This window comes from Leopardus geoffroyi, chromosome X (assembly GCF_018350155.1).
Source record: "Leopardus geoffroyi isolate Oge1 chromosome X, O.geoffroyi_Oge1_pat1.0, whole genome shotgun sequence".
NCBI lineage: Eukaryota > Metazoa > Chordata > Mammalia > Carnivora > Felidae > Leopardus > Leopardus geoffroyi.
Genome location: NC_059343.1, coordinates 77,373,510 through 77,398,662, shown reverse-complemented (window position 1 = coordinate 77,398,662; position 25,153 = coordinate 77,373,510). Strand labels below are relative to the sequence as shown.

Sequence of the window (25,153 nt, the reverse complement as noted above, 5' to 3'; positions counted from 1 at the left end):
GGAGCTTGCTTCCGATTCTGTGTCTCCCTCTCTCTCTGCCCCTCCCCCGTTCATGCTCTGTCTCTCTCTGTCTCAAAAAATAAATAAACGTTAAAAAAAAAAACTAAAAAAAAAAAAAGATTTCAATGTGGTCTGATTTTATGCATTGGATACTTAATAGTAAATAAGCCTCTGCAAAGAAACAAAATACTTCATGAGAGGTTGATACAAATGCAATCATATAAAATAAAATGATGAATTTACACACTAGAAAATGTGATTCCTACTTCCCATACAGTGAAGAAACTGAGACTTACAAAACAAATATATTTATCAATGGTCTATTCTAACATTAGCCTAACTAGACTTTAAGCTCCAGGGGATTTTTCCCTGTTGTTTTTTTCTCTCACCACCTAACAAGTTACCTGGCACATTCAATAAGTGCTCAAAAATATTTTTAAATGAATAAATAATACAAGTAATATTGAGGATGAAGAGTGGGGGTTATATAGCATTAAATAGCACTATAAAAGTCATAATACAGATTTTACACCTTTGAATTTGGGCAACTCTTGTATATTTAAAAACACTGTAGGATCATTTTTATACCTGTATTTTAAATAGAATTAATTTTATTTCTTAAAATTAAAGTATATAAGTGAAGATGCTTAACTTCAAAGTTCAAACCAAACAACTGTTAACTGTTTAATTTATTTTGTTGTTTTTCATAAGTAATTGAAAGATTTTAATATTTTCTACCGATAAGCTATGGCACTGAACTGAATTTAAAGAATCCATCAGCCCATACTAGTATTTAAAACAATTAAAAAGGAAAGGGAAAATAATGGAAACTTCTACTTTAAAGATGAAAAAAAAAAAAAAAGAGTGCCAGATGATAAATGTAGAAAGAATCATGAAATTACAAATCAACATTTTATAAAACCCCAGTAATAATTTGATTCAGGCAAGAATCATCAAGTGATATTAAAACCACATGAAATCTTGCTGAGGAACAGGTTATTTACATGATCTCAAAGTATACCTCCATATATCACTTATTAATCTCAAAGACAAATATGAAAGATCCTATCTCAACAGAGTAATCGCACTTAACATCACCAATAATGGGGTAAGCTGATATCCACATGCCTCAAACATGATGTGACACATTGAGGACAAGCATCACTTACGTAGCATCCTTGACAAAAATGTTTACCCTGAATCTAATCAGGGGGAAACAATCAGACAAATAGAAATTGAGAAAAATTCTGTAAAGCAACTGGTTTTGTCTCATCAAAATGTGAATACAATAAATTATTTATAAGTCTAGGGATGGTTATAGATTAAAGACTAGGAAGATATAACAAATAAATCTAACACATGATCTTTGACTGGATCTTAGAGGAAAAAAGCAAGGCATAAAGGACATTATAGTGTGCTTACATAGGACAAGGTTTCTTGGTTTCTCTCTCTCTCTCTCTCTGTCTTTTTCTTTGCACATTTGTTTCTTAGATCTGGAATTTCTCAAAATAAAGAATTCTAGTAAATAATAAAATTTGGTAGTGAGTTCCTTATACATCCAACAATAAAAAGGACAAATGGGTAACTACAAAATAATTGATCAATTATTTTAATAAAGGTGTTATCTGACAAAATTCCAATCTTGCTTCAATTCAGTTCAAATGGTTATTATATACAAAAAAATCTTATAAAATATTTGGCATGATTAAAATCATCAACTTCTTAAAATGTAATAGCTATGTAATGTAATAATTTAAGTTATGCACTTGTACACTCACACAAAATCTGATGTGACATTTATAATTGGGCTACATTAAATACAAAAGCATGAAAATGTTTTAGCTGCCTAGTCATCTGATACAAGTAATTTTTCCAAATGAAGATCTTGCTTCGTTTGCAACAATTATTCAACAGCACCCCCAAAAGTAATGAAAATAGAGGTTTGCCAAATTTCATGAGACTTATTGATATATTTTTCTGCTACTTTGTACTCATTCAGAAACCTACAGATTTTTTCCAAATGATTCATAACTCATAAATAACAAAAATGCATCATTGTAAAGAGTTACCTACTTGAAACAACTGAGATTTACTGTTGTTTCATATCTTGATAGCGATTTGTACATTATGCTCATCCAATAATGGAAAATATCATGGACATTTTTCATTAGATTTTTTAAGCTATCCAGGAAAACATGTAAACTGGCCTATAGCTGCTCACATATTCAAATACTACTAAAGATAAAATCATGCCATAAATACTCAAGGCATCAAACGCTTCTAGATATTGAGTTTACAGTAATCAGACAGTAATTAAATGAAGTGAGGGTGCCAAGAAAAATTAAAATACTACGTTGCTATCACAGGTGCCTGGGTGGCTCAGTTGGTTAAGCGTTCGACTTCAGATCAGGTCATGATCTCATGGTTCGTGAGTTCAAGCCCCATGTCAGGCTCTGTGGTGACAGCTCAGAGCCTGGAGCCTGCTTCAGATTCTGTGTCTCCCTCTCTCTCTCTGCCCCTCCCTCTCCCCTACTCTCTCTCTCTGTCTCTTTCTCAAAAATAAACATTAAAAAATATTTTAAAAAGGATAAAAGACTTTATAAAAATAAATAAATAAAAATAAATAAATAAAATACTACTTTGCTATCAGAAGCTTTATCCACCAAAAATTACCTCTCTCAGTTTGCCTCATCATAAAACAGGGATGGATGCATTTCTAAAAAGAAAATATACTTACAGAGAGTAGTAGAAACCATGTTAAAAGTATATCTACAAAGCAGAGAAACAACTGGATATCATTACCAAATTACTAACAGTGGTTTATGTTAGGGTTACAGTGGGGTGTAGTGTATTTTTTTTCCTAAGTTTCTCTCCTTAACTCCATTATCCAATTTTCTGAAACATATTGTATTACTTTTAGAATGAGAAAACAAATTTGAAAAGCATTTGCTTTAAATCATATATTTAGCTGAAAACATATATTTAAATGAAACATGGCCTTTTGTATTTGAACACTCAGCACTCCAACAACAGCAACAAAAAAAAAAACAAAACAGATTCCTAACTACTACCAAAAATCTCAAAATACTACTCCAGAAATTTTCCCACTTATGAATTCATGTGACCTTAGTTTGGAAGTATGTAGTTATTTAATCCCTGTTTTTTAGAGTATATAGAATATTCACCTAGAGAAAATAGTTCAAGTGAAATGAGAAAAGGATACCATGGCTATACAGTAAAATATAGGCATTTTAATAGGTAGAGGATTAGGGATAATCCGCATGGTTGCTTATGCTTTTTCATAAAGAAGATGACTTTAACTGTAGTCTTTGGTTTATGGGATTGCATAGAAGACCTGAGTTTTTATAACATTTATGACTGTAACTGGCTTCTAAACAGATACTGTGAAATGAAGTAATGAATGCATGCATGCATGTGTCACTGTAAGCTGGTAGTAGTTGTGGTTCAGTACTTTCTTCCAAAAATGTATATCAGAACTACCATGAGACTCATTTCTCTATTACTTTAACAACAATTTTTACATGTAATGTTTTACAGTTTACAAAGTGCTTTGTAGTTCTATTAGGATGGCAGGATAGGTATAGTTAGAGAGACTTGGGCTCAAGAAAGGATGAGTGTTTCCCCCTCAAATCACTCAGCCATTAAGAGACAGAACCATGAGCCAAATTCCAGGCCTTCTAATTCCAAACACTATAATTTCTACTACATTACAATTTATGCTTTATGCATCCATTTTAATGTGGTGGCTTCACCATATGTATGATTCATTTTGTACAGCAAGCTATGAGCAAAAATAATTGGAGAAAAACTCCAGATGAGACATCCGGAATGTTTGTAGTTGGTGTGATGAAGAACTATTTTGGGAGTTTCATAGATAATGGGAAATGATAGGGGGATCTCAGTATGTTTTAGTCACATCTATATAGAAAAATCACAATCACTATCAACAGCAGCATCACCGCTATAAGGAACTGCACGTATGCATGCACACAGGTGGATGCACACACACACACACACACACACACACACACACACACACACACACACTAAAATGAATGATAAAATTTAGATTGGGTATGTTATCAAGTAGCACTTACAGTTCTGAGGCCCCAAACTGTATAGCGCAAAACCAATTAAAAAGAAGGCAGCACTCTATGACAAAGCTAAAAAGCACATGGGAGAAGAGAAAACTGAGGGGCCACTTTAATCAGCAGGTACCTATAAGAGATTGTATGAGTAATGATAAACAATTGTCCTTAGTGGAAGTAAGGAACACAGGGAGGGGAAAGGAAGCTCAATTGCAATAGGAGAAATTTAGTTTGTTTTTGAAAAACTAGGAATTTAAGATGCTGGACTATATTTCCAATGGAAGAGGACTTCTGTTCTTGAAAGCATTATGAAAGCAGTACTCTGATGTCAGTTCAGTGTCAGAATTGTAAATATGTAGAGTTTGAACAAAAGAATGTTTAATTATTTTACTGTTGTTATAGCCTAATGTATTTCAAAATGTCTAAGGTGTATGAAGACATAGTCCTTGTCCCTTGAGAGCTTATAAGCATTTTAATTACACTCTATTAAACAAAACTACTGTTTAATTGAAATTAATTATAAAAGGCAGAGTACATAAGAAAGGTGAACACTGATGACATAAAACCTAAAGAGTCACAATGTTTAATCTATTTTAGATACAGTGAAAATGGCTTAAAAAATTAAAGGCTATTGCTAAAAATGGGATTATTTCTAATGTGTTTACATTGGTTCATAAATGAGCTATGTTTCTTTCCTCATATTTAAGTTGTTCAGTGTGTTCTCTTTATCTGAGTTGATCTTAACAGCTTGCAAAAAGAACACAAAGAACACGTCTGCCCAGTCAGTCATTTTTGGTCCGTAGAGCAACATTTAGATAGAAGTATTTAATTCTCTGTGATCGAGTGGCTTTCCCACAGGCAGGGCTCTCTGTATGTTTCTGGTTTGTCTATAAGCATTCTCCTGCTTGTAGGAAATAATCATCTATTAGTAACAGGTGAAGAGCTAAAGAATAACAATGTTAGAGAAGGCTAGCACCCATGGTGATGCTCATTATCCACAACTACCTGGAATCCACCAAATTCTTACTTAAGTTTTGTTAAGTAACCAAGCTCTGAAGTCAGTCTGACTGGGTCTCCCACTTATTTACTGTGCAACCCCAATTGTACTTGCTTTTCTAAGACTCACTCTCCTCATCTATAAAACAGGGGTGATAGTTATTATGAGAATTCATTTTCACATACAACATCTTAGCACAGTTCCTGACAGCTGGTGTCTGTAAAGGTTAGCTATTGTTAAGTGTTAAATACAACAGGATGAATAGTATATATTGCATTAGTTTGCAAGCGCTGCCAAAACAAAACAAAACAAAACAAAACCCCACAGAGTAGGTGGTTTCAACAACCAAAATTTATTTCCTCACAGTTCTGGGGGCTAGAAGTCCAAGATCAAGGTATATCAGCAGACTTGGTTTCCTCTGTGACCTCTTTCCTTGGCTTGCAAATGGCCACATTCTCTCAGTGTCTTTACATGGTCTTTCCTCTGTACACACCTCTGGTGCATCTTTGTCCCCATGCCCTTTTATAAGGATGCCATTTACATTGGATTAAGGCACACCTTAATGGCATTATTTTAACATAATAACCTCTTTAAAGGCCCTATCTCCAAACAGAGTCACATTCCAAGGTACCAGAGGTTAGAACTTCAACATTCAAATTTTGGGGGACACAATTCAGCCAATAACATATACCTTCTCTGTTATTGTGTGGAAAACAAAAGCATTCCACATAGTAAGAAAAAGTCACAGTTCTCTTGTAACATCTCAGCTTTCAAACACAGAGAGAACCTATATGAGCTCATTTAACCTTGAGAGGACAGGCAGACAAATGAATACATACACACACACACACACACACACACACACACACACACTATATCTCTAGTATGGAGTTGCCAATCAATTTGTAAAACAGCTCTCTGAATGAAAAACCACTCTGCCAAAAAAGCATCATCATCAATGAAAATAAATGATTTACCCAAAGTGCACAAAGTAGTTACTATACTCCAAGCACAAGAATTACATTGCACAAGCAATTATTTTCTCCTTAGGTCACAAGTTCATTGAAGAAAGGAACCATGATAGGTCAGTTAAAATTTACAAACATATCAGCATATCAGCATATAAACTGGATACTAATTCAAGTTATGAATATCTGTTGATAACTAATAGGAAATACATTGGCTACTATATAGTCCTCAAAAAAAAAAAAAAAAACTCCATAGGATAAAGCAAGATTCCAGGAATTTGAGGATTTTCTTCCTGAAAACTGAGGTACAAACCTACAAAAATGCATAGAATACAAGCCCAAATGAGAAAACGAGTGAAAAGGCTTTAAAAACTCCAAAGCACTTTATACCTAAGGTGGCATTTTTTAAGATGATCCTCTTCTACCCTCATCCCATTCAAAAGACCTAATTTTGGTTGAACCGTTCTTTCCTAACAGATAAACAGATAAAAGAAACTTGATTAACTAAAATGGGAAATGGAAGAAACATGTGAGAAAACATACACAGTAAGTTAAGTCTTTAATACTGATCATAAACTTACTGCTTCCACTTTTTACCCTGACAAGGTTACCTGGATTAAGAAAGCATCACCTCATAAAAAAAAACCCTATGTTATGCCACTGTAAATATTATAATGTTAACAGCAAATTTTATACATACCCTTAAAGGATATATGATATAGAGACTATATTACTTAATTACAAAAACAAAGGGGTGCCTGGATGGCTCAGTCGGTTGGGCGTCCGACTTCAGCTCAGGTCACAATCTCACGGTCCGTGAGTTCGAGCCCCGCGTCAGGCTCTGGGCTGATGGCTCAGAGCCTGGAGCCTGCTTCCGATTCTGTGTCTCCCTCTCTCTCTGCCCCTCCCCCGTTCATGCTCTGTCTCTCTCTGTCTCAAAAATAAATAAACGTTAAAAAAATAACAAAAACAAAAAAAACACTATATAATTATCTCAATATTATGTGGCTAATCAAAATTTTTGCCATAGTTCAAAAGTAAAAAAAAAAAAAAAAAAGGCTGGTTTAATCGAGATATAACTGACATATAATATTTTATCATAATGATTTGATATTTGTATACACTTGGAAATGATAACCACAGTAAGTCTAGTTACCATCTGCCACCACACAAAGCTACATATTGCTTTTTCTTGCAATGAGAACTTTTAATATTCTCTCTCTTACCAACATTCAAATATGTACAATATTACTGACTACAGTCACCATATTGTATATGGCATCCCAATGGCTTATTTATTTTTAACCCAGGAGTTTGTACCTGTTGACCCCTTAACCCATTTTGCCCACATCCCAAACCTCTTCCCACAGACAACTACCATTCTGCTCTCTCTGACTTTTCTTCAATTGTTTTGCTTTTTAGACTCTATATATAACTGAGATCATACAGTATTTTTCTTTCTCTGTCTGACTTATTTATTTCACTTACCATAACACCCTCAAGGTCCATCCAGGTTGTCACAAATGACAATATCTTTCTTTATGGCTGAATAATATTCCATTGTGTATGTGTATGTATGTATATTGATTTATATGTATGTGTATATATGTATGTATATTGATTTATGTATACTTCATATATTGATATATGTATCATATATATTTTATATATTGATACATATGTCAATATTTATATTGATTTATATACATACATACATACATACATATATACAATATATACACATACATACACATCTTCTTTATCCACTCATCCATCAATGGACACTTGGGTTGTTTCCATATCTTGGCTATTGTAAATAATGTTGTGGGCGCCTGGGTGGCTCAGTTGGTTAAGGGTCCAACTTCAGCGCAGGTCGTGATCTCATGGTTTGTGGGTTCCAGCCCTGCTTAGCGCTTTGTGCTGACAGCTCAGAGCCTGGGGCCTGCTTTGGATTCTGTGTCTCATTCCCTCTCTGCCCCTCCCCCACTTGTGCTCTGTCTCTGTCTCCCAAAAATAAATAAGTGTAAAAAGAAATTATAAATGATGTTGCAAATAACATAGATGTGCATATATCTTTTCAAAATAGTGTTTTAATTTTCTTTGGATAAATACCCAGAAGTGGATTACTGAATCATATGGTAGTTCTATTTCTATTTTTTTAGAAATGTCCATAATGTTTTCCATAGTGGCTGCACCAATTTAAGTTCCCACCAATGCACAACAGTTCCCCTTTATCTACATTTCCACCAACAATTTTTATTTCTTGTCTTTTTGACATTCCAACAGGTGTGAGGTGATAACTCATTGTACTTTTGATTTGCATTTCTCTAATGATTAGTGATCTTGAGCACCCTTTCACATGCGTGTTCGCTATTTGTATGTCTTCTTTGGAAAATAACCTATTCAGATACTAGTCCCCTTTTTTCAACGTTTATTTATTTTTGGGACAGAGAGAGACAGAGCATGAATGGGGGAGGGGCAGAGAGAGAGGGAGACACAGAATCGGAAACAGGCTCCAGGCTCTGAGCCATCAGCCCAGAGCCTGACGCGGGGCTCGAACTCACGGACCGCGAGATCGTGACCTGGCTGAAGTCGGACTAGTCCCCTTTTTTAATAGTATTGTTTTTTTTTTGTTATTAAGATGAATAAGTTCTTTATATACTTTGGATATTAATGCTTATCAGATATGATTTGCGAATATTTTCTCCCGTTTTCTGTAGGTTGACTTTCCATTTTGTTGATGGCTTCTTTTGCTGTACAGAAGCTTTTTAGTTTGATGTCATCCCACTTATTTCGCTTTTCTTGCCTCTGCTTTTAGATCAGATCCAAAAAATCTTCAGCAAGACCAAGGTCAAGAAACTTACCAAATCTGCTTTCTTCTTGGAGTTTTATGGTTTCAGGTCTTATATTTTAGTCTTTGAATCATTTTGAACTAATTTTTGTGTATGGTATAAGACAGTAGTCTGATTTCTTTCCTTTGCACGTGGCTGTCCAGTTTTCCCAACACCATTTATTAAATTGGTTATTATTGCCATTTGCCAATTGTATATTTTCGCCTTTGTCACAAATTAATTGACCATAGACACATGGGTTTATTTCTGAAAACTCTATTCTGTTCCATTGATCTATGTATCTATTGTTATGCCACTACCACACCGCTTTCATTACTATAGCTTTGCAATAAGTTTGAAACTGGGGACTATGATATTTCCAGCATTGTTCTTTCTCAAGATTGCTTTGGCCATTTGGCCTTTTGTGGTTCCATACAAATTTTAGGGTTGTCTGTTATATTTCTGTGAAAAATACCCTTCAGATTTTGATAGGGATTACACTGAATCTTTAGGTTCTTTTGAGTAATATGGACATTTTAACAATAATTCTTTCAATCCATGAGCATGGGATATCTTTCCATTTATATGTGTCTTCAATTTCTTTCATCAAAATCATAGTTTTCATTGAACAGGTCTTTCACCTCCTGGTTAAATCTATTCCAAGGTATTTGAATCTTTTTGATGCAATTATAAATGGGATTATACTCTCAATTTCTTTTTGATAGTTAATGTATAGAAACGCAACAATTTTTTATATTGATTTTTATATCCAGCAAAGTTATTGAATTCATTATTACTTCTAACCATTTTTTGGTGGAGTCTTTAGAGCTTTCTATGTATAAAATAATGTCATCTGCAAATAGTGACAGTTTTACTTCTACCTTTCCAATCTAGATTCCTGTTCTTTCTTTTTCTTGCCAATTGCTCTGGCCAGGATTTCCAACGTTATACTGAATAAAAGTGGAGAGAGTGGGCATTCCTGATCTTAGAGGAAAAATTTTCCTTTTTCACCATCAAGTATGAAGTTAGTAGTGGGCTTGTAATATAGGGTCTTAATTGTGTTGAGGTACATTCCAACTTTATTGAGAGTTTTTTTAATCATAAATGGATGCTAAATTTTGTCAAATGCTTTTCCTAATCAATTGATATCATATGACTTTTATCCTTCATTCTGTTAATGTGGTGTATCACATGAACTTACTTGAGGATGATGGATCATCCTTGCATCCCTGGAATAAATCTAACTTGATCATGTGTTATCCTTTTAAAGTATTGTTGAATTTGGTTTGCTAGTATTTGACTGAGGATTTTTGCATCTATGTTCATTGGATATATTGGACTGTAATTTTCTTTCTTGGTTGTGTCCTTCTCTGGTTTTGGAACCCAGATATTGCTGGCCTCATTAAAATGAGTTGGAAGCTTTCCCTCCTCTTCAGTGTTTTGGAAGAGATTGAGAAGTTTAGGTATCAAATCTTCATGGGGTGCCAGGGTGGCTCAGTTGGTTAAGCATCCAATTTCGGCTCAGGTCATGATCTCATGGTTCGTGCATTCAAACCCCGTGTCGGGCTCTGTGCTGACAACTTGGAGCCTGGAGCCTGCTTCAGATTCATGTCGCCCTCTCTCTCTGCCTCTCCCCTGACTGCATTCTGTCCCTCTCTCAAAAATAAATAAAACATTAAATTTTTTAAAAAATAAATAAATAAATAAAAAGTAAATCTCCTTTAAGTGTTTGGAAGAATTCACCCATGAAGCCATCTGGTTTTAGACTATTGTCTGTTGGCAGGTTTTTGATTACTGATAAAATCTCCTTACTAATAATAGATCTGTTCAGATTTTCTATTCATGATTCAGTTTTTGGAAGATTGTACATTGCAAAAAAGTTATCCATTCCTTCTAGTTTGTCCAGTTTGTTGATATATAATTGTTCATGGTAGTCTCTTATGATCCTTAGTATTTCTACAGTTTCAGTTGTAACAAATTATCATTCCTGATTTTATTTAACAGAGCCTTTTCTCTTTTTCAGTTGGTGAGTCTATCTAAATGTTGGCCAATTTTGTGTATCTTTTCAATGAACAACTGTTAGTTTCATTGATCTTTTCTATTTGCTTTTTAGTCATCATTTCATTTATTTCCACTCTGATTTTTGCTATTTCCTTCATTCTACTAACACTGGGGGCATCATTTGTTCTTCTTTTTCTAGTTCCTTTAGGAGGAAAGTTAGATTCATATTTTTCTTGTTTTTTGAGGTAGGCCTGTATCTCTAGGAAGTTCTCTCTCAGAATCACTTTTCTTGCATCCCATAGTAAGTTGTTTTTTTTCTTTTTATTTGTCACAATGTATTTTTTTTTATTTATTCTTTGATTTCTTTTGTTGACCCACTGGTTGCTCACCAGTATGCGGTTTAATCCCCATAGTTTTGTGATTTTTCCAGTTTTCTTATAATTGATCTCTAGTTTCATACCATTCTGGTGGTCAAAAAAGACAATTGATAGGACCTCAATCTTATTAAATTTATTGATACTTGTTTTGTGGTCTAACTTAGGATCTATCCCAGAGAATATTCTACGTGCATTTAAAAAGATGGGGCGCCTGGGTGGCGCAGTCGGTTAAGCGTCCGACTTCAGCCAGGTCACGATCTCGCGGTCCGTGAGTTCGAGCCCCGCGTCAGGCTCTGGGCTGATGGCTCGGAGCCTGGAGCCTGTTTCCGATTCTGTGTCTCCCTCTCTCTCTGCCCCTCCCCCGTTCATGCTCTGTCTCTCTCTGTCCCAAAAAATAAATAAACGTTGAAAAAAAATAAAAATAAAAATAAAAAAAAAATAAAAAGAATGTACATTCTGTTTTCAGATGGAATGTTCTGTTTATATCTATTAAGTTCATCTGTATAATGTGTCAATTAAGGCCAATATTTCCTTACTGGTTTTCTAATCTATCCATTGATTAAAGAGGGTATTAATGTCCCTACTATTATTGAATTGCTGCCAATTTCTCCCTTTAGGTCTATTAATATTTCCTTTATATATTTAGGTGCTTCTATGTTGGATACATAAAGTTACAAATGGTATATCTTTTTGTAGGATTGATATGTTTATCATTATGCAGTGCCCTTATTTATATTAAATTACAATCTTTGTTTTAAAGTCTATTTTGTCTGAAAAAACTATAGCTATGCCAGTTTTCTTTTGGTTTCCACTTGCATGGAACGTCTTTTTCCATTTTATCACTTTCATTTTTTCACTTTCAGTTTGTGAGTCTTTACATCTGAAGAGACTCTCTTGTAGGCAGCATATAGATAGGTCTTATACTTTTATCCATTCAGCCATTCTGTCTTTTGATTGGAGAATGTGCATTTAGGAATTTACCCAAGGGATACAGGAGTGCTGATGCATAGGGGCACTTGTACCCCAATGTTTATAGCAGCGCTTTCAACAATAGCCAAATAATGGAAAGAGCCTAAATGTCTATAAACTGATGAATGGATCAAGAAATTGTGGTTTATATACACAATGGAATAGTACTTGGCAAAGAGAAAGAATGAAATATGACCTTTTGTAGCAACGTGGATGGAACTAGAGAGTGTTATGCTAAGTGAAACAAGTCATACAGAGAAAGACAGATACCGTATGTTTTCACTCTTGTGTGGATCCTGAGAGACTTAACAGAAGACCATGGGGGAGGGGAAGGAATAAAAAGGTTAGAAAGGGAGGCAACCAAAATATAAGAGACTCTTAAAAACTGAGAACAAACTGAGGGTTGATGGGGGGTGGGAGGGAGGGGAGGGTGGGTGGGTGAGGAATATTGAGGAGGGCACCTGTTGGGATGAGCACTGGGTGTTGTATGGAAACCAATAGGACAATAAATTTCATATGAAAAAAAGAAAAATATAAGATTAAAAACTTCTACACAAAGAACAAACTCCAAGAGAAAAGATGCAAATAAAAAAAATGAGAATAAACTGAAGGTTGATGGGGGGTGGGAGGGAGGGGAAGGTGGGTGATGGGCATTGAGGAGGGCACCTGTTGGGATGAGCACTGGGTGTTGTATGGAAATTTATTTGACAATAATTTCATATTAAAAAAAGAACTAAGTAGACAATTTAAAAATTGATAAATAATAAGAAAATTCTGGAAAATTATGAAAAGATGAGTAAAAAAAATAAAAATAATTATTGATAGGTATGTACTTATTGCTAATTTGTTGATTGTTTTCTGGTTTTCTTCCCTTGTGGTTTGATTATTCCCTTTAGTGTTATGCTTATATTCCTTTCTTATGTACTTCTGTGTGTCTAGTCTAGATTTTTGCTTTGTGGTTAGCATGAGCCTCACATATAACAGCCCACATATATAACAGTCTATTTTAAGTTGACAGAACTTAAGTTTTCATGCATTCTAAAACTCTACATTTTTACTTCCCCCATTTTGTTTTTCATGTCATAGTTTACATCTTTTTTATTTTGTATATCTCTTAACTGATAACTACAACTAGTTCTAGTTATTTTGACTAGTTTTGTCTTTTAACCTCCATACTAACTTTATAAGTGCTTAATATACTACCTTTACTATATTTACCTTTGTCAATAAGATTTGTAATTTCATGTTATATTATTACTTCTTTTAAATTCCTTTTGAATTGAGAAGGCAGAGAGAGAGAGACAGAGAGAGAGAGAAAGCACATGAGTGGGGGAGAGGAAGATGGAGAGGGAGGGAGAGAATCTCCTCACTGAGTGTGGAGCCTGACACATGGCCCAAACTTACAGTGGTGAGATCATGACCTGAGCTGAAATCAACAGTCAGATGCTTAACTGATTGAGCCACACAGGCACCCCTATGTTTTCTTATTACTAATCAATGCCTTTTCCTTTCAGCTTAAAGAAATTCCTTTAACATTTATTGTAAAGCTGGTTTAGTGGTCATGAACTCCCTTAGCTTTTGAATATCTAGAAAACTGTTTATCAATCTTTCAAAACTAAATGGCACCATCTTCTCAGAGTATTCTTGTTTGGAAATTTTTCTCTTTCAACCCTTAGAAAATATCATTTCCCACCCCCACCCCCCCACCCTCTAGCCTGCAGAGTTTCTACTGAAAAATCTGCTGCTACTCTCATGGGATTTCACTTGTACATCATAACTTGTTTTTCTCTTGCTGCTTTTAAGATTCTCTCTTTAACTTGTGACTTTTTAATTATAATGTGTCTTGGTGTGGATCTATTTTGCTTCTTATTTAGAACTCTCTGAGCTTCCTGGACCTGAATGTCTGTTCTCTTGCCCTGGTTATGGAAGTTCCTGGCCACTGTTTCTTCAAAAAAGTTTTCATCCCCTTTCTCTCTCTCTTCTCCTTCTGGGACCCCTATAATACAAACATTATTCCACTTGATGCTGTTCTATGGGTCCCTTAACCTATATTTTCTTTTTTTTTTTTCTTTTTTTTTTTTTTTGGTGTTCTATTTGGATTACTTCCACTGTCCTGTCTTCTAGATAACTGATCCTTTCTTCTGCTTCATCTGGTATGCTGTTGAACCCCTCTAGTGTATTTTTTAGGTTAGCTATAGTATTCTTCAGCCTTGTAACTTCTGTTTGCTATTTTCTTATATTTTATGTCTGTTGGCTAAAGATCTCACTGTGTTCATCCAATCTCCTCCCAAATTCTATGAGCATCTTTATGACCTTTGTGTTTTTTTAGTAATTTTTTGTTGCAATTCCCTTTAATTACAATGTTACCTCAATTAAATGCAACAAAGTAGAAAACATAAAGTAGCCAATCAAATAGTTCAGGATGTGTGTAACAATATCCCTTTAAAATAATATCTTTGTTTTTCCTTAGAAGTTTCAAATATAGTTTAAGAATAGAAAAAATATAGGCTAAAATGTCACTTTTCTCAATATCATCTTCAATAATATTTGCCTATGAAATTACTTTACAATTAGAAAAATGTGAATCTCATACCTCAGTCTATACATATATATTAGCATCATGACAAGGATTTTGGTGTGATATAGTAGGTAGAAATGGTTAGCTCCTGTCTAGGAAAAAAAAATTTTTCCCAAACTGGCTACTCAGGTATATGACCTTTGCTTTGACCTCTTCATCAGGTAAATTACTTATCTACATTTCATGAAGATTCTTTTCCCTAAGGTTTTATCTTGCTCTCTTGTTTGCAACACATTCTTCTGTTTCCTCATTTTGCTTGACTCTCTGTTTCTAAGTATTAGGCAAAACAACAACCTCTTCTGGTCTTGAGGGAGTGTTCTTATGTAGGAGATTAACCCAATCTTTAAACTTGGTCATAGCTCTTGGTTGTTTCTTGAACCTTTGTGATTATCTCAATAGCTGGATTTACTCTTGATAGGTCCTAGTGTTGAGAGTGTTCTAGTACCTGTCAGTATTCCAACGGGAGTGATCTCAGCACCTAGATTCAGGCTGCCTGGAAGCCAGACTATCAGGTAGCAGCTTTTAAACTGTGTAAATATACACAGTTCTCTGGGACTACAATCATAAACCCTACTGACCTCCAGACCAGGCAATCTGGAGGTGTCCCCTGGGTGACAGTTGCAAACCTCAGGCTTCAGATGCATGTATAAGCTTTTTTCAGGGATGTACCAGTGAGCAATAGTGAAGCTAAAGAGTGCAAAGATGGCATCCTTTAGCCTCAGTTCCCAGAGAGCAGCTCCACAGCCTGTAGATGTGTGGCAAACATAAGTCTGCCCCTCAGACTAAAGGTCCAACACAAGTAAATAGGACTTTTTCACAGAATGACTCATGGTCTGTTTCAGTCTATTGTGTACTGAAGGAGCTTTTCAGCTAGTTCTCAGGTCTTTTTCAGAGGGAATTTTTCTATCTGTAGCTGTAGATTTGGTGTGTCTTTTGGAAAAGCTGAGTTCAGGATCTTGTTATGCTGCCATCTTGGACTGCCCCCTCAATCACTATAGTTGCTTTAAATGTCATATCAAGCACCATATTTGAAATGTATTCGTTTACCTGATTATATACACAAAAAAACATCAACAGAAATTTCTACCAAGATTGCAATTAAAATACAAAGAAAATAAACTTGTAGTGCATAATTCTACATGAAAAGTACATCTTCTTGTTTCTAATATCAGGATATATTATAAAATATAACTGCAACATACACATCAATATTAATGCACTCAACTTATAAAATATGTCTAAACACAAAGTCGATATTTATACTGTTTTAGATGTTTCCAAATGCCCAAGGTGTAATGACTTACTAATATTTATAATCTATATTATCTTAGCATTCTTTAAACAATTAATTTAATCTGGCATTAGGAAATAATATATTTTGTGACAATGCACTGGAAGGGAAGGGACTGATAAGAAAATGTTCTAAAAGTGAATGGAGATTTCAATAATAACTTTTCAAAACATATACAGATACTCCTTTCCAAAACAAGTATAACACACAAGCTGGCTTGCAGCGTTAAAACATAAGGAAATGGGAAGATAGCTACTCACTGCACATAATGTGAAATTAGAAAAGACTGAAATTGGAACTTTAATAGTACTTGTGCTATTTTTAAAAGATCACTTATAATATGCCATCATCAAAGAGTCTCAGGTCTTATTTTCATCTGATTACCAAATCAGTTTTTCTAATTTATATATACTAGCTAAAAATAATTGCATTATTTTTATCTGATTGAATTGAGATATTTTACTAAGTTGTCACCCCCATAAAACTAAATGTTTTGTAGTAGCAACTTCACTAAGATTTCTAAACCCATAAGGAAACACAATCAAGTAACAGTGTAAGAAAGCCAAGTTTTATCATGAAACAGCTACTTCAAACTCCAATAATCAGTGTTTTGTCTCCCCCTTCTGGACTATACAATTATTAAAAAAAAATGCAGAGTAAGATTTGATCTTTTTTCATAGGATATATTCAAACAAAAGGCCTGACACAAGTGTAACATTGCATGAAGTAATCATTAAGATACTATTGGGTCACTAAACAAAATTTCAATTTAATAATGCAACAGGAGATTAACAGCCCACATGTACATACTGCCATGTTAGTGGTATTTTGTGGATATTATGATTACTAGGGGGCTGATAGGAAGGAATGCATCAATAGCATTTTGAATATATTGCTTGGAGCCTGACCATAAGTTAATACTTTAACAGGAACTTGCATTCAGTATGACTTCTTTCACCAGCATGGAGGAACAAATTTCTTTGGCTCTATTTTGCAAAAAAGGTTCTACAATATTCATTGAGTCAGTGCCTGTGATCCCCATGCTCCAATTAGAGCAAACAAAGATACCCTTGTGGCTAACCTTCACTTATGATGGAGTTGTCCTTTGACTCAGATTATTTAGAAACACTGCAAAAGGTACAAATGTAACATCTTACTTATATTAAATGGCTTATCTGGTAAGCAGTACTACATGACACCAAAATGATTAGCTCTTTTCTATCTGAGTACATTTAGTCACCTTGAAGTATACATGGCCTTCATTACCTAATACATGTATTGAGGCTTCAGTTGATAAACAGGTAAATGTTATTCAAAACATAAACATGTACAGCCATAGGTAAATGTTATTCAAATGATAAATATGCTCAGCAGCAATGTGCAAAGTATATTTAAAATTGTGAAGGTAGGAATTTGAAATAGTGAAGCAAATTATAAAATTCTACTCTTAATGCTACAAGTGCTAAAGAAAAGTTCTTGGGTGTTAATAACGTTTTTCTTATTTTTCTGTGATTTTACTAATTACTCCATGATTATACGCCTAACTAAACTCATCATTTTTACTCCAAATTTATTTTATTTTTTTAATATGAAATTTACTGTCAAATTGGTTTCCATACAACACCCAGTACTCATCCCAACAGGTGCCCTCCTCAATACCCATCACCCACCTTCCCCTCCCTCCCACCCCATTCAACCCTCAGTTTGTTCTCAATTTTTAAGAGTCTCTTATGCTTTGGCTCCCTCCCTCTCTAACCTCTTTTTTTTTTTTCCTTCCCCTCCTCCATGGTCTTCTGGTAAGTTTCTCAGGAGCCACATAAGAGTGAAAACATATGGTACGTGTCTTTCTCTGTATTACTAATTTCACGTAGCATAACACTCTCCAGTTCCATCCAGGTTGCTACAAAAGGCCATATTTCATTCTTTCTAATTTCCACATAGTATTCCATTGTGTATATAAACCACAACTTCTTTCTCCATTCATCCATGGATGGACATTTAGGATTTTTCCATAATTTGGCTATTGGTGAAAGTGCTGCTATAAACATTGGGGAACAAGTGCCCCTATGCATCAGCACTCCTGTATCCCTTGGGTAAATTCCTAGCAGTGCAATGGCTGGGTCACAGGGTAGATCTATACTTAATTTTTTGAGGAACACTGTTTTCCAGAGTGGCTGCACCAGTTTGCATTCCCATCAACAGTGCAAGAGGGTTCCCATTTCTCCACATCCTCGCCAGCATTTATAGTCTCCTGATTTGTTCATTTTAGCCACTCTGCCTGGCATGAGGTGGTATCTGAGTGTGGTTTTCATTTATATTTCCCTGATGAGGAGCGACGCTGAGCATCTTTTCATGTGCCTGTTGGCCATCTGGATATCTTCTTTAGAGAAGTGTCTATTCATGTCTTCTGCCCATGTCTTCACTAGATCATTTGTTTTTCAGGTATGGAGTTTGGTGAGTACGTTATAGATTTTGGACACTAACCCTCTATCCGATATGTCATTTGCAAATATCTTTTCCCATTCCGTTGGTTGCCTTTTAGTTTTGTTGATTGTCTCCTTTGCAGTGCAGAAGCTTTTTATCTTCATGAGGTCCCAATAGTTCATTTGTGCTTTTAATTCCCTTGCCTTTGGGGATGTGTCAAGTAAGAAATTGCTGCAGCTGAGGTCAGAGAGGTTTTTTCCTGCCTTCTCCTCTAGGGTTTGGATGGTTTCCTGTCTCACATTCAGGTCCTTTATCCATTTTGAGTTTATTTTTGTGAATGGTGTGAGACAGTGGTCTAGTTTCATCCATCTGCATGTTGCTGTCCGGCTCTCCCAGCACCATTTGCTAAAGAGACCGTCTTTTTTCCATTGGCTATTTTTCCTGCTTTGTCAAAGATTAGTTGGCCGTACTTTTGAGGGTCTAGGTCTAGGGTTTCTATTCTATTCCATTGGTCTATGTGTCTGTTTTTGTGCCAATACCATGCTGTCTTGATGATGACAGCTTTGGAGTAGAGGCTAAAGTCTGGGATTGTGATACCTCCCACTTTGGTCTTCTTCTTCAATATTACTTTGGCTATTCAGGGCCTTTTGTGGTTCCATACAAATTTTAGGATTGCTTGTTCTAGTTTTGAGAAGAATGCTGGTGCAATTTTGGTTGGGATTGCATTGAATGTGTACATAGCTTTGGGTAGTTGACATTTTTACAATATTTATTCTTCCAATCCATGAGCAGGGAATGTCTTTCCATTTCTTTATATCTTCTTCAATTTCCTTCATAAGCTTTCTATAGTTGTCAGCATACAGATCTTTTACATCTTTGGTTGGGTTTATTCCTAGGTATTTTATGATTCTTGGTGCAATTGTGAATGGGATCAGTGTCTTTATTTGTCTTTCTGTTGCTTCATTATTAGTGTATAAGAATGCAACTGATTTCTGTACATTGGTTTTGTATCCTGTGACCTTGCTGAATTCATGTATCAGTTCAAGTAGACTTTTGGTGGAGTCTATCAGGTTTTCCAGGTATAGTATCATGTCATCTGCAAAAAGTTAAGGCTTGACTTCATCTTTGCCAATTTTAATGCCTTTGATTTCCTTTTGTTGTCTGATTCCTGATGCTAGCACTTCCAACACAATGCTAAACAACAGCAGTGAGAGTGGACATCCCTGTTGTGTTCCTGATCTCAGGGAGAAAGCTCTCAGTTTTTCCCCATTGGGGAAGATATTAGCTGTGGGCTTTTCATAAATGGCTTTGATGTGTTTAAGTATGTTCCTTCTATCCCGCCTTTCTTGAGGGTTTTTGTTAAGAAAGGATGCTGAATTTTGTAAAATGCTTTTTCTGCATCGATGACAGGATCATATGGTTATTTTCTTTTATTAATGTGATGTATCACATTGATTGATTTGCAAATGTTGAACCAGCCCTGCAGCCCAGGAATGAATCCCACGTGATCACGGTGAATAATTCTTTTTATATGCTGTTGAATTTGATTTGCTAGTATCTATGTGCTGAATACAGGAGCCCGCAAATATAAAAAAAAATTAATCACAAACATAAACATCCTTATTGATAAGAATGTGGTAATTGCAGGGGACTTTAATACTCCACTTACAACAAAGGATAGATCATCTAGACACAGGGTCAATAAAGAAACAAGGGCCCCCGAATGATTACATTGGATCAGATGGACTTGACAGGTATATTTAGAACTCTGCATCCCAAAGCGACAGAATATACTTTCTTCTCGAGTGCACATGGAACATTCTCCAAAATAGATCACATACTGGGTCACAAAACAGTCCTCAATAAATACAAAAGAATTGAGATCATACCATGCACACTTTCAGACCACAACGCTATGAAACTTGAAATCAACCACAGGAAAAAGTCTGGAAACCATCCAAAAGCATGGAGGTTAAAGAACACCCTAGTAAAGAATGAATGGGTCAACCAGACAACAAGAGAAGAAATTTTTTAAAAAATATGGAAACAAATAAAAATGAAAATACAACAATCCAAACGCTTTGCGATGCAGCGAAGGCAGTCCTGAGAGGAAAATACATTGCAATCCAGGCCTATCTCAAGAAAGAAGAAAAATCCCAAATACAAAATCTAACAGCACACCTAAAGGAAACAGAAGCAGAACAGCTAAGACACGCCAAACCCAGAAGGAGAAGAGAAATAATAAATTCTGAGCAGAGATAAACAATACAGAATCTAAAAAAAAAACTGTAGAGCAGATCAACGAAAGCAAGAGTTGGTTTTTTGAAAAAGTAAACAAAATTAATAAACCTCTAGCCAGCCTTCTCAAAAAGAAAAGGGAGAGGACCCAAATAGATAAAATCATGAATGAAAATGGAATTGTTACAACCAATCCCTCAGAAATGCAAGCAATTATCAGGGAATAGTATAAAAAATTATATGCCAACAAACTAGACAACCTGGAAGAAATGGGCAAATTCCTAAGCACACTTCCAAAACTCAAACAGGAGGAAATAGAAAACTTGAACAGACCCATAATCAGTGAAGAAATTGAACCAGTTATCAAAAATCTCCCTACAAATAAGAGTCCAGGACCGGATGGCTTCCCTGGGGAATTCTACCAGACATTTAAAGCAGAGATAATACCTATCCTTCTCAAGCTTTTCCCAAAAATTGAAAGGGAAAGAAAACTTGCAGACTCATTCTATGAAGCCAGCATTACTTTGAATCCTAAACCAGACAGACACCCAGCAAAAAAAGAGAACTACAGGCCAATATCCCTGATGAATATAGATGCAAAAATTCTCAATAAGATACTAGCAAATAAGCCCTTTTGGACCTGACTTTCCAACAGAATGATTTTAATGATTGCTTTTTCATTCCTCTCCCTACTCAAAAAAAAAAAAAAAAAAAAAAGAAGAAGAAGAAAGAAAGAAAGAAAGAAAGAAAGAAAGAAAGAAAAATCTTCCCCCTTAAGGCACCCCTCCCACCTAAACTCTAGAACTAATCCCTCATCATTTCCTCTAGAAGCTGATTCCTATAGTTTCCTCCATTTATTAGAGAATATGCAAATTTTAGTCTGAGGAGCAGGCCAGAAATAAGACAGTGGGTGTGAAATCATTTATACTACAGATCAATCATAACATCTATCTCATTACAGTGTCTTTCAAAACACTCTCGGACAAGATAAAACTTTTCCATGAACTATATACAGCCTATTAGCTTGCCACTTTACAGCCTTTACTATATTATATCTATAAGGCCCTATCTTTATTCTGTTTACCTGTCTTTCCCATTAGACCTAGTATTTTTATTAAAGGAGCTGTTCTCATTGGGGAAGAAAGACATGTAAATGATTTATTATAATAAAATATGTTAAATACTATAATTCAGCTATATAGTGATGCTATGGAAAGGAAGCAGTTATCTAGGACAAATTCTCCTAATTAACATGAAGCTTAATCTTGATGGATATTTAGGATATTTCTGGACACAGTGAAGAAGAAAAGGCCATTCTAGTTCAAAGAAATAGAATATGCTTGATTTAGAGTTATTAAACAGCAGGACAGGCACATGTAAAAATGGAGATGAAGATGAAATTAGAAAAAGGAACAGGGATAAGATCGCAAGGGCAATTGGGAGCCATTTGAAAGGTTTAAAGGGAATCAGCATGATCTGTGGTAACTGTAAAACATGCATGGGCAGGGTGAGAGAACGAAGACTAGGAGACTATTTAGGAGGCTATGGCAATTACAGGTGTGTTTAACAATGAATCTAAACTAAAGGAGCAACAGTGTGAGTAATCAGGGAAGAGAGTTGAGAATTATCTAAGAGAAATAATCAACAGAACTTCAACTCCACTGGATATGGAAAAATCAGTAATATTTCATCAGTGCTGGCATAAGCCATGCAGAGACCAAGCTAGCTTCAACCCACATTAAAATAAACTCAAGATTCCTTTATATCCCCACCCCCCCTATATTTAACCCCATCCCCCTATGCCTAGCCTCCAGTTTAATAAAGGTCCTCACTGATCCATACACAAGTCTCCTAGGTAGCCCTGGAAACAAATATCTCTCTATCCTAATCCAGTATTTCAAAGTGTGCTCTGTAGCCTACCTTAACAGGATCTCCTGTGGTGCTTGATAAAGATGCCAAGTTCTTGGCCCTATCCTAGACCCCTGAGGGACAAAATATGTATTTTTATGTGCTTTCAAGTTTGAGAACCACTGGCCTAATCCAGCCTATCTACTACTATCAAATTTATTTTTCTTAAACCCTGTTTTCCTCATGTCACTTTCTTATTCAAACTAATTTCTAAATCTTCTACCTGGACTTCAAGATCCTCTTTCAACTTGATTTTTCAATCTTTTCAATGTAAATATACATTCTTTGCTTGAACAAAGTCAACTTCATTTCTTGCTTCCCTCTTCTCTGTCTCCTGCCCACACAATTTGGTTCTTTCTCTAGGCCTTTGCATTGAATATTATTTACGCAATCTGAGAGCTTCTCCATTGTCTCATCTCCCATATCAAATCCTAGCCATCACAACTAACAATTCCTAAAAGCTCAGCTTAAGTCCAGAAATTTGCATGGAGTTTTCTCTAATTATTTTACCTCTACTTCTCTCTTCTGCTTGTGAATTCCTACTACACTTAAAATCGGTATGCACAATTTAAGAATTGATTATTTCCACATATATTACTAAAACTATAAGGTCTTATCCTTATTTTCTAGTCATCAATGAACCTAACACAGTTCTTGGCACATGATAAGAACTAAAGAAAGATTTGCTGATGTTTGAAATTACCCCAAAAGATTGATGGCTCCCCCCCGCGGATGGCACATAAATTAAAAAAGAAAAAAAAGGGGGGGCAGCTGGGTGGCTCAGTTGGTGAAGTGACCGACTTCAGCTCAAGTCATGATCTCGCAGTTCGTGAGGGGCCCCGTGGCAGGTTCTGTGCTGATAGCTCAGAGCCTGGAGCCTACTTCAGATTCTGTCTCCCTCTCTCTCTACTCCTCCCCCACTAATGCTTGTTCGTGCTCTCTCTCTCTCTCTCTCTCCTCAAAAATAAACATTATTTTTTTTTTTTTAAAGAAACGAAAAAAAGACTAGGGGCACCCTGGGTGGCTCAGTCAGTTAAGCGTCTGACTCTTGATTTAGGCTTAGGTCATGATCTCAGGGTCACAAGATGGAGCCCCATGTCAGGCTCCACGCTGGGCATACAGCCTGCTTAAGATTCTTTCTCTCCCTCCCTCTCTCTCCCTCTACTGTTCACTTGCTGTCTTGGAAGGAAGGAAGGAAGGAAGGAAGGAAGGAAGGAAGGAAGGAAGGAGAGAAAGAAAGAAAGAAAGAAAGAAAGAAAGAAAGAAAGAAAGAAAGAAAGAAAGAAAGAAACTAAATCAATTTTTAAAAGCAAACAAATATTAAATACATTCACTATTCTGAATACCATGGTACCTAATAATGTTAAAGATAATGTCTCCTGCCCTGTTCCCTAAATACAGACTGCTTAGTCATTAAGACAAGGTACTTACAAATACCTCTCAATTACAATACAGATCATTTTTGATGTATTATGTAATTATGGAAATGAAATACAATGCCCTGAATATAAAATCTCTAAAATACAGCAATAGAAAGAACCTTAAAAAATAATGTAAGCCAATCACTTCAATTTAGCCATTTAATAACTGAACCTCAAAAATATTACATGATTTGCCCAAGGTCACACATCCAATTAGTAGCATCTAACAGAGACAAAGACCTAGCCCTCTTGACTGCACATCAAAGGTTGTTTTCATTACACTTTGTGGTCATTGACACCAAATCAAAGTGAGACACTTTAATAAGAATTCCTGCTAGCATAAACCAACCTACCATCCTGAGATGGCATCCTGCTCTCCTGAGAACTGAGGTGAAACACCCAATTTCATCAGACTCATAAAAACAGAATCATAAAAACCATAAACACAGACACAACTCTAACAAAAAGTAAAACCTTATAAGGCAAAATATACAAAGCATATTCAAATTCTAAAACATGTTCCAAAACCACAGGAAAAATACTTACCATGCCTAAATTCTCATCACCTGATCTTTATCATCTTACTACTTTGGTAAAATATACTCCAAAAGAAGAACCAAACATATAGAATGCTATAAGCAAAAATTGCTCAATTCCCAAAAGCACAAATTCATATCTAAGGGTAAAACACATCTTTTGTACTCACCGTAACTTTACTTCCAACTATCTGCATGCAGTAGTCAACGGAGAGTAGTTACGGTGTAAAAGAAACAAAAAACAAACAGCAACAGTTATTAGTAATCAGAAGCTTTTCACAGAAGTGTTTAGCAAATTAGTAAATAGCTAACTCTATGTACACTATTTAGCAAATTAGTAAATAGCTAACTCTATTTACACTTCAGATCTAGAGTCTAAAACAAATATACCAGTATTAATTTCTACCATATTTCAAAAATGTGTGAAGTCTCGAAATAAGGATTCCTAAATAATTACTACTGTTTGAAGATGTTTTTAAAAATGTACTGCAATGGGCATATATAA

The 25,153-nt window shown here is 35.4% G+C and overlaps 1 protein-coding gene across 5 annotated transcripts in view; it reads right to left on the bottom strand.

Annotated features, from left to right (window-relative positions):
• Nucleotides 1-25,153, bottom strand: part of DIAPH2 (diaphanous related formin 2) — a 995,484-nt gene that overhangs the window by 878,480 nt on the left and 91,851 nt on the right. For 3 of the 5 annotated variants that reach the window (XM_045470691.1, XM_045470696.1, XM_045470693.1), the window contains one exon: nucleotides 24,819-24,839. The exons of the other annotated variants lie outside the window; for them this stretch is intronic. In XM_045470691.1, coding sequence (XP_045326647.1) covers nucleotides 24,819-24,839 — 21 coding nt within the window. The remainder of the gene's footprint in view (nucleotides 1-24,818; nucleotides 24,840-25,153) is intronic. 5 annotated transcript variants of the gene reach the window in all.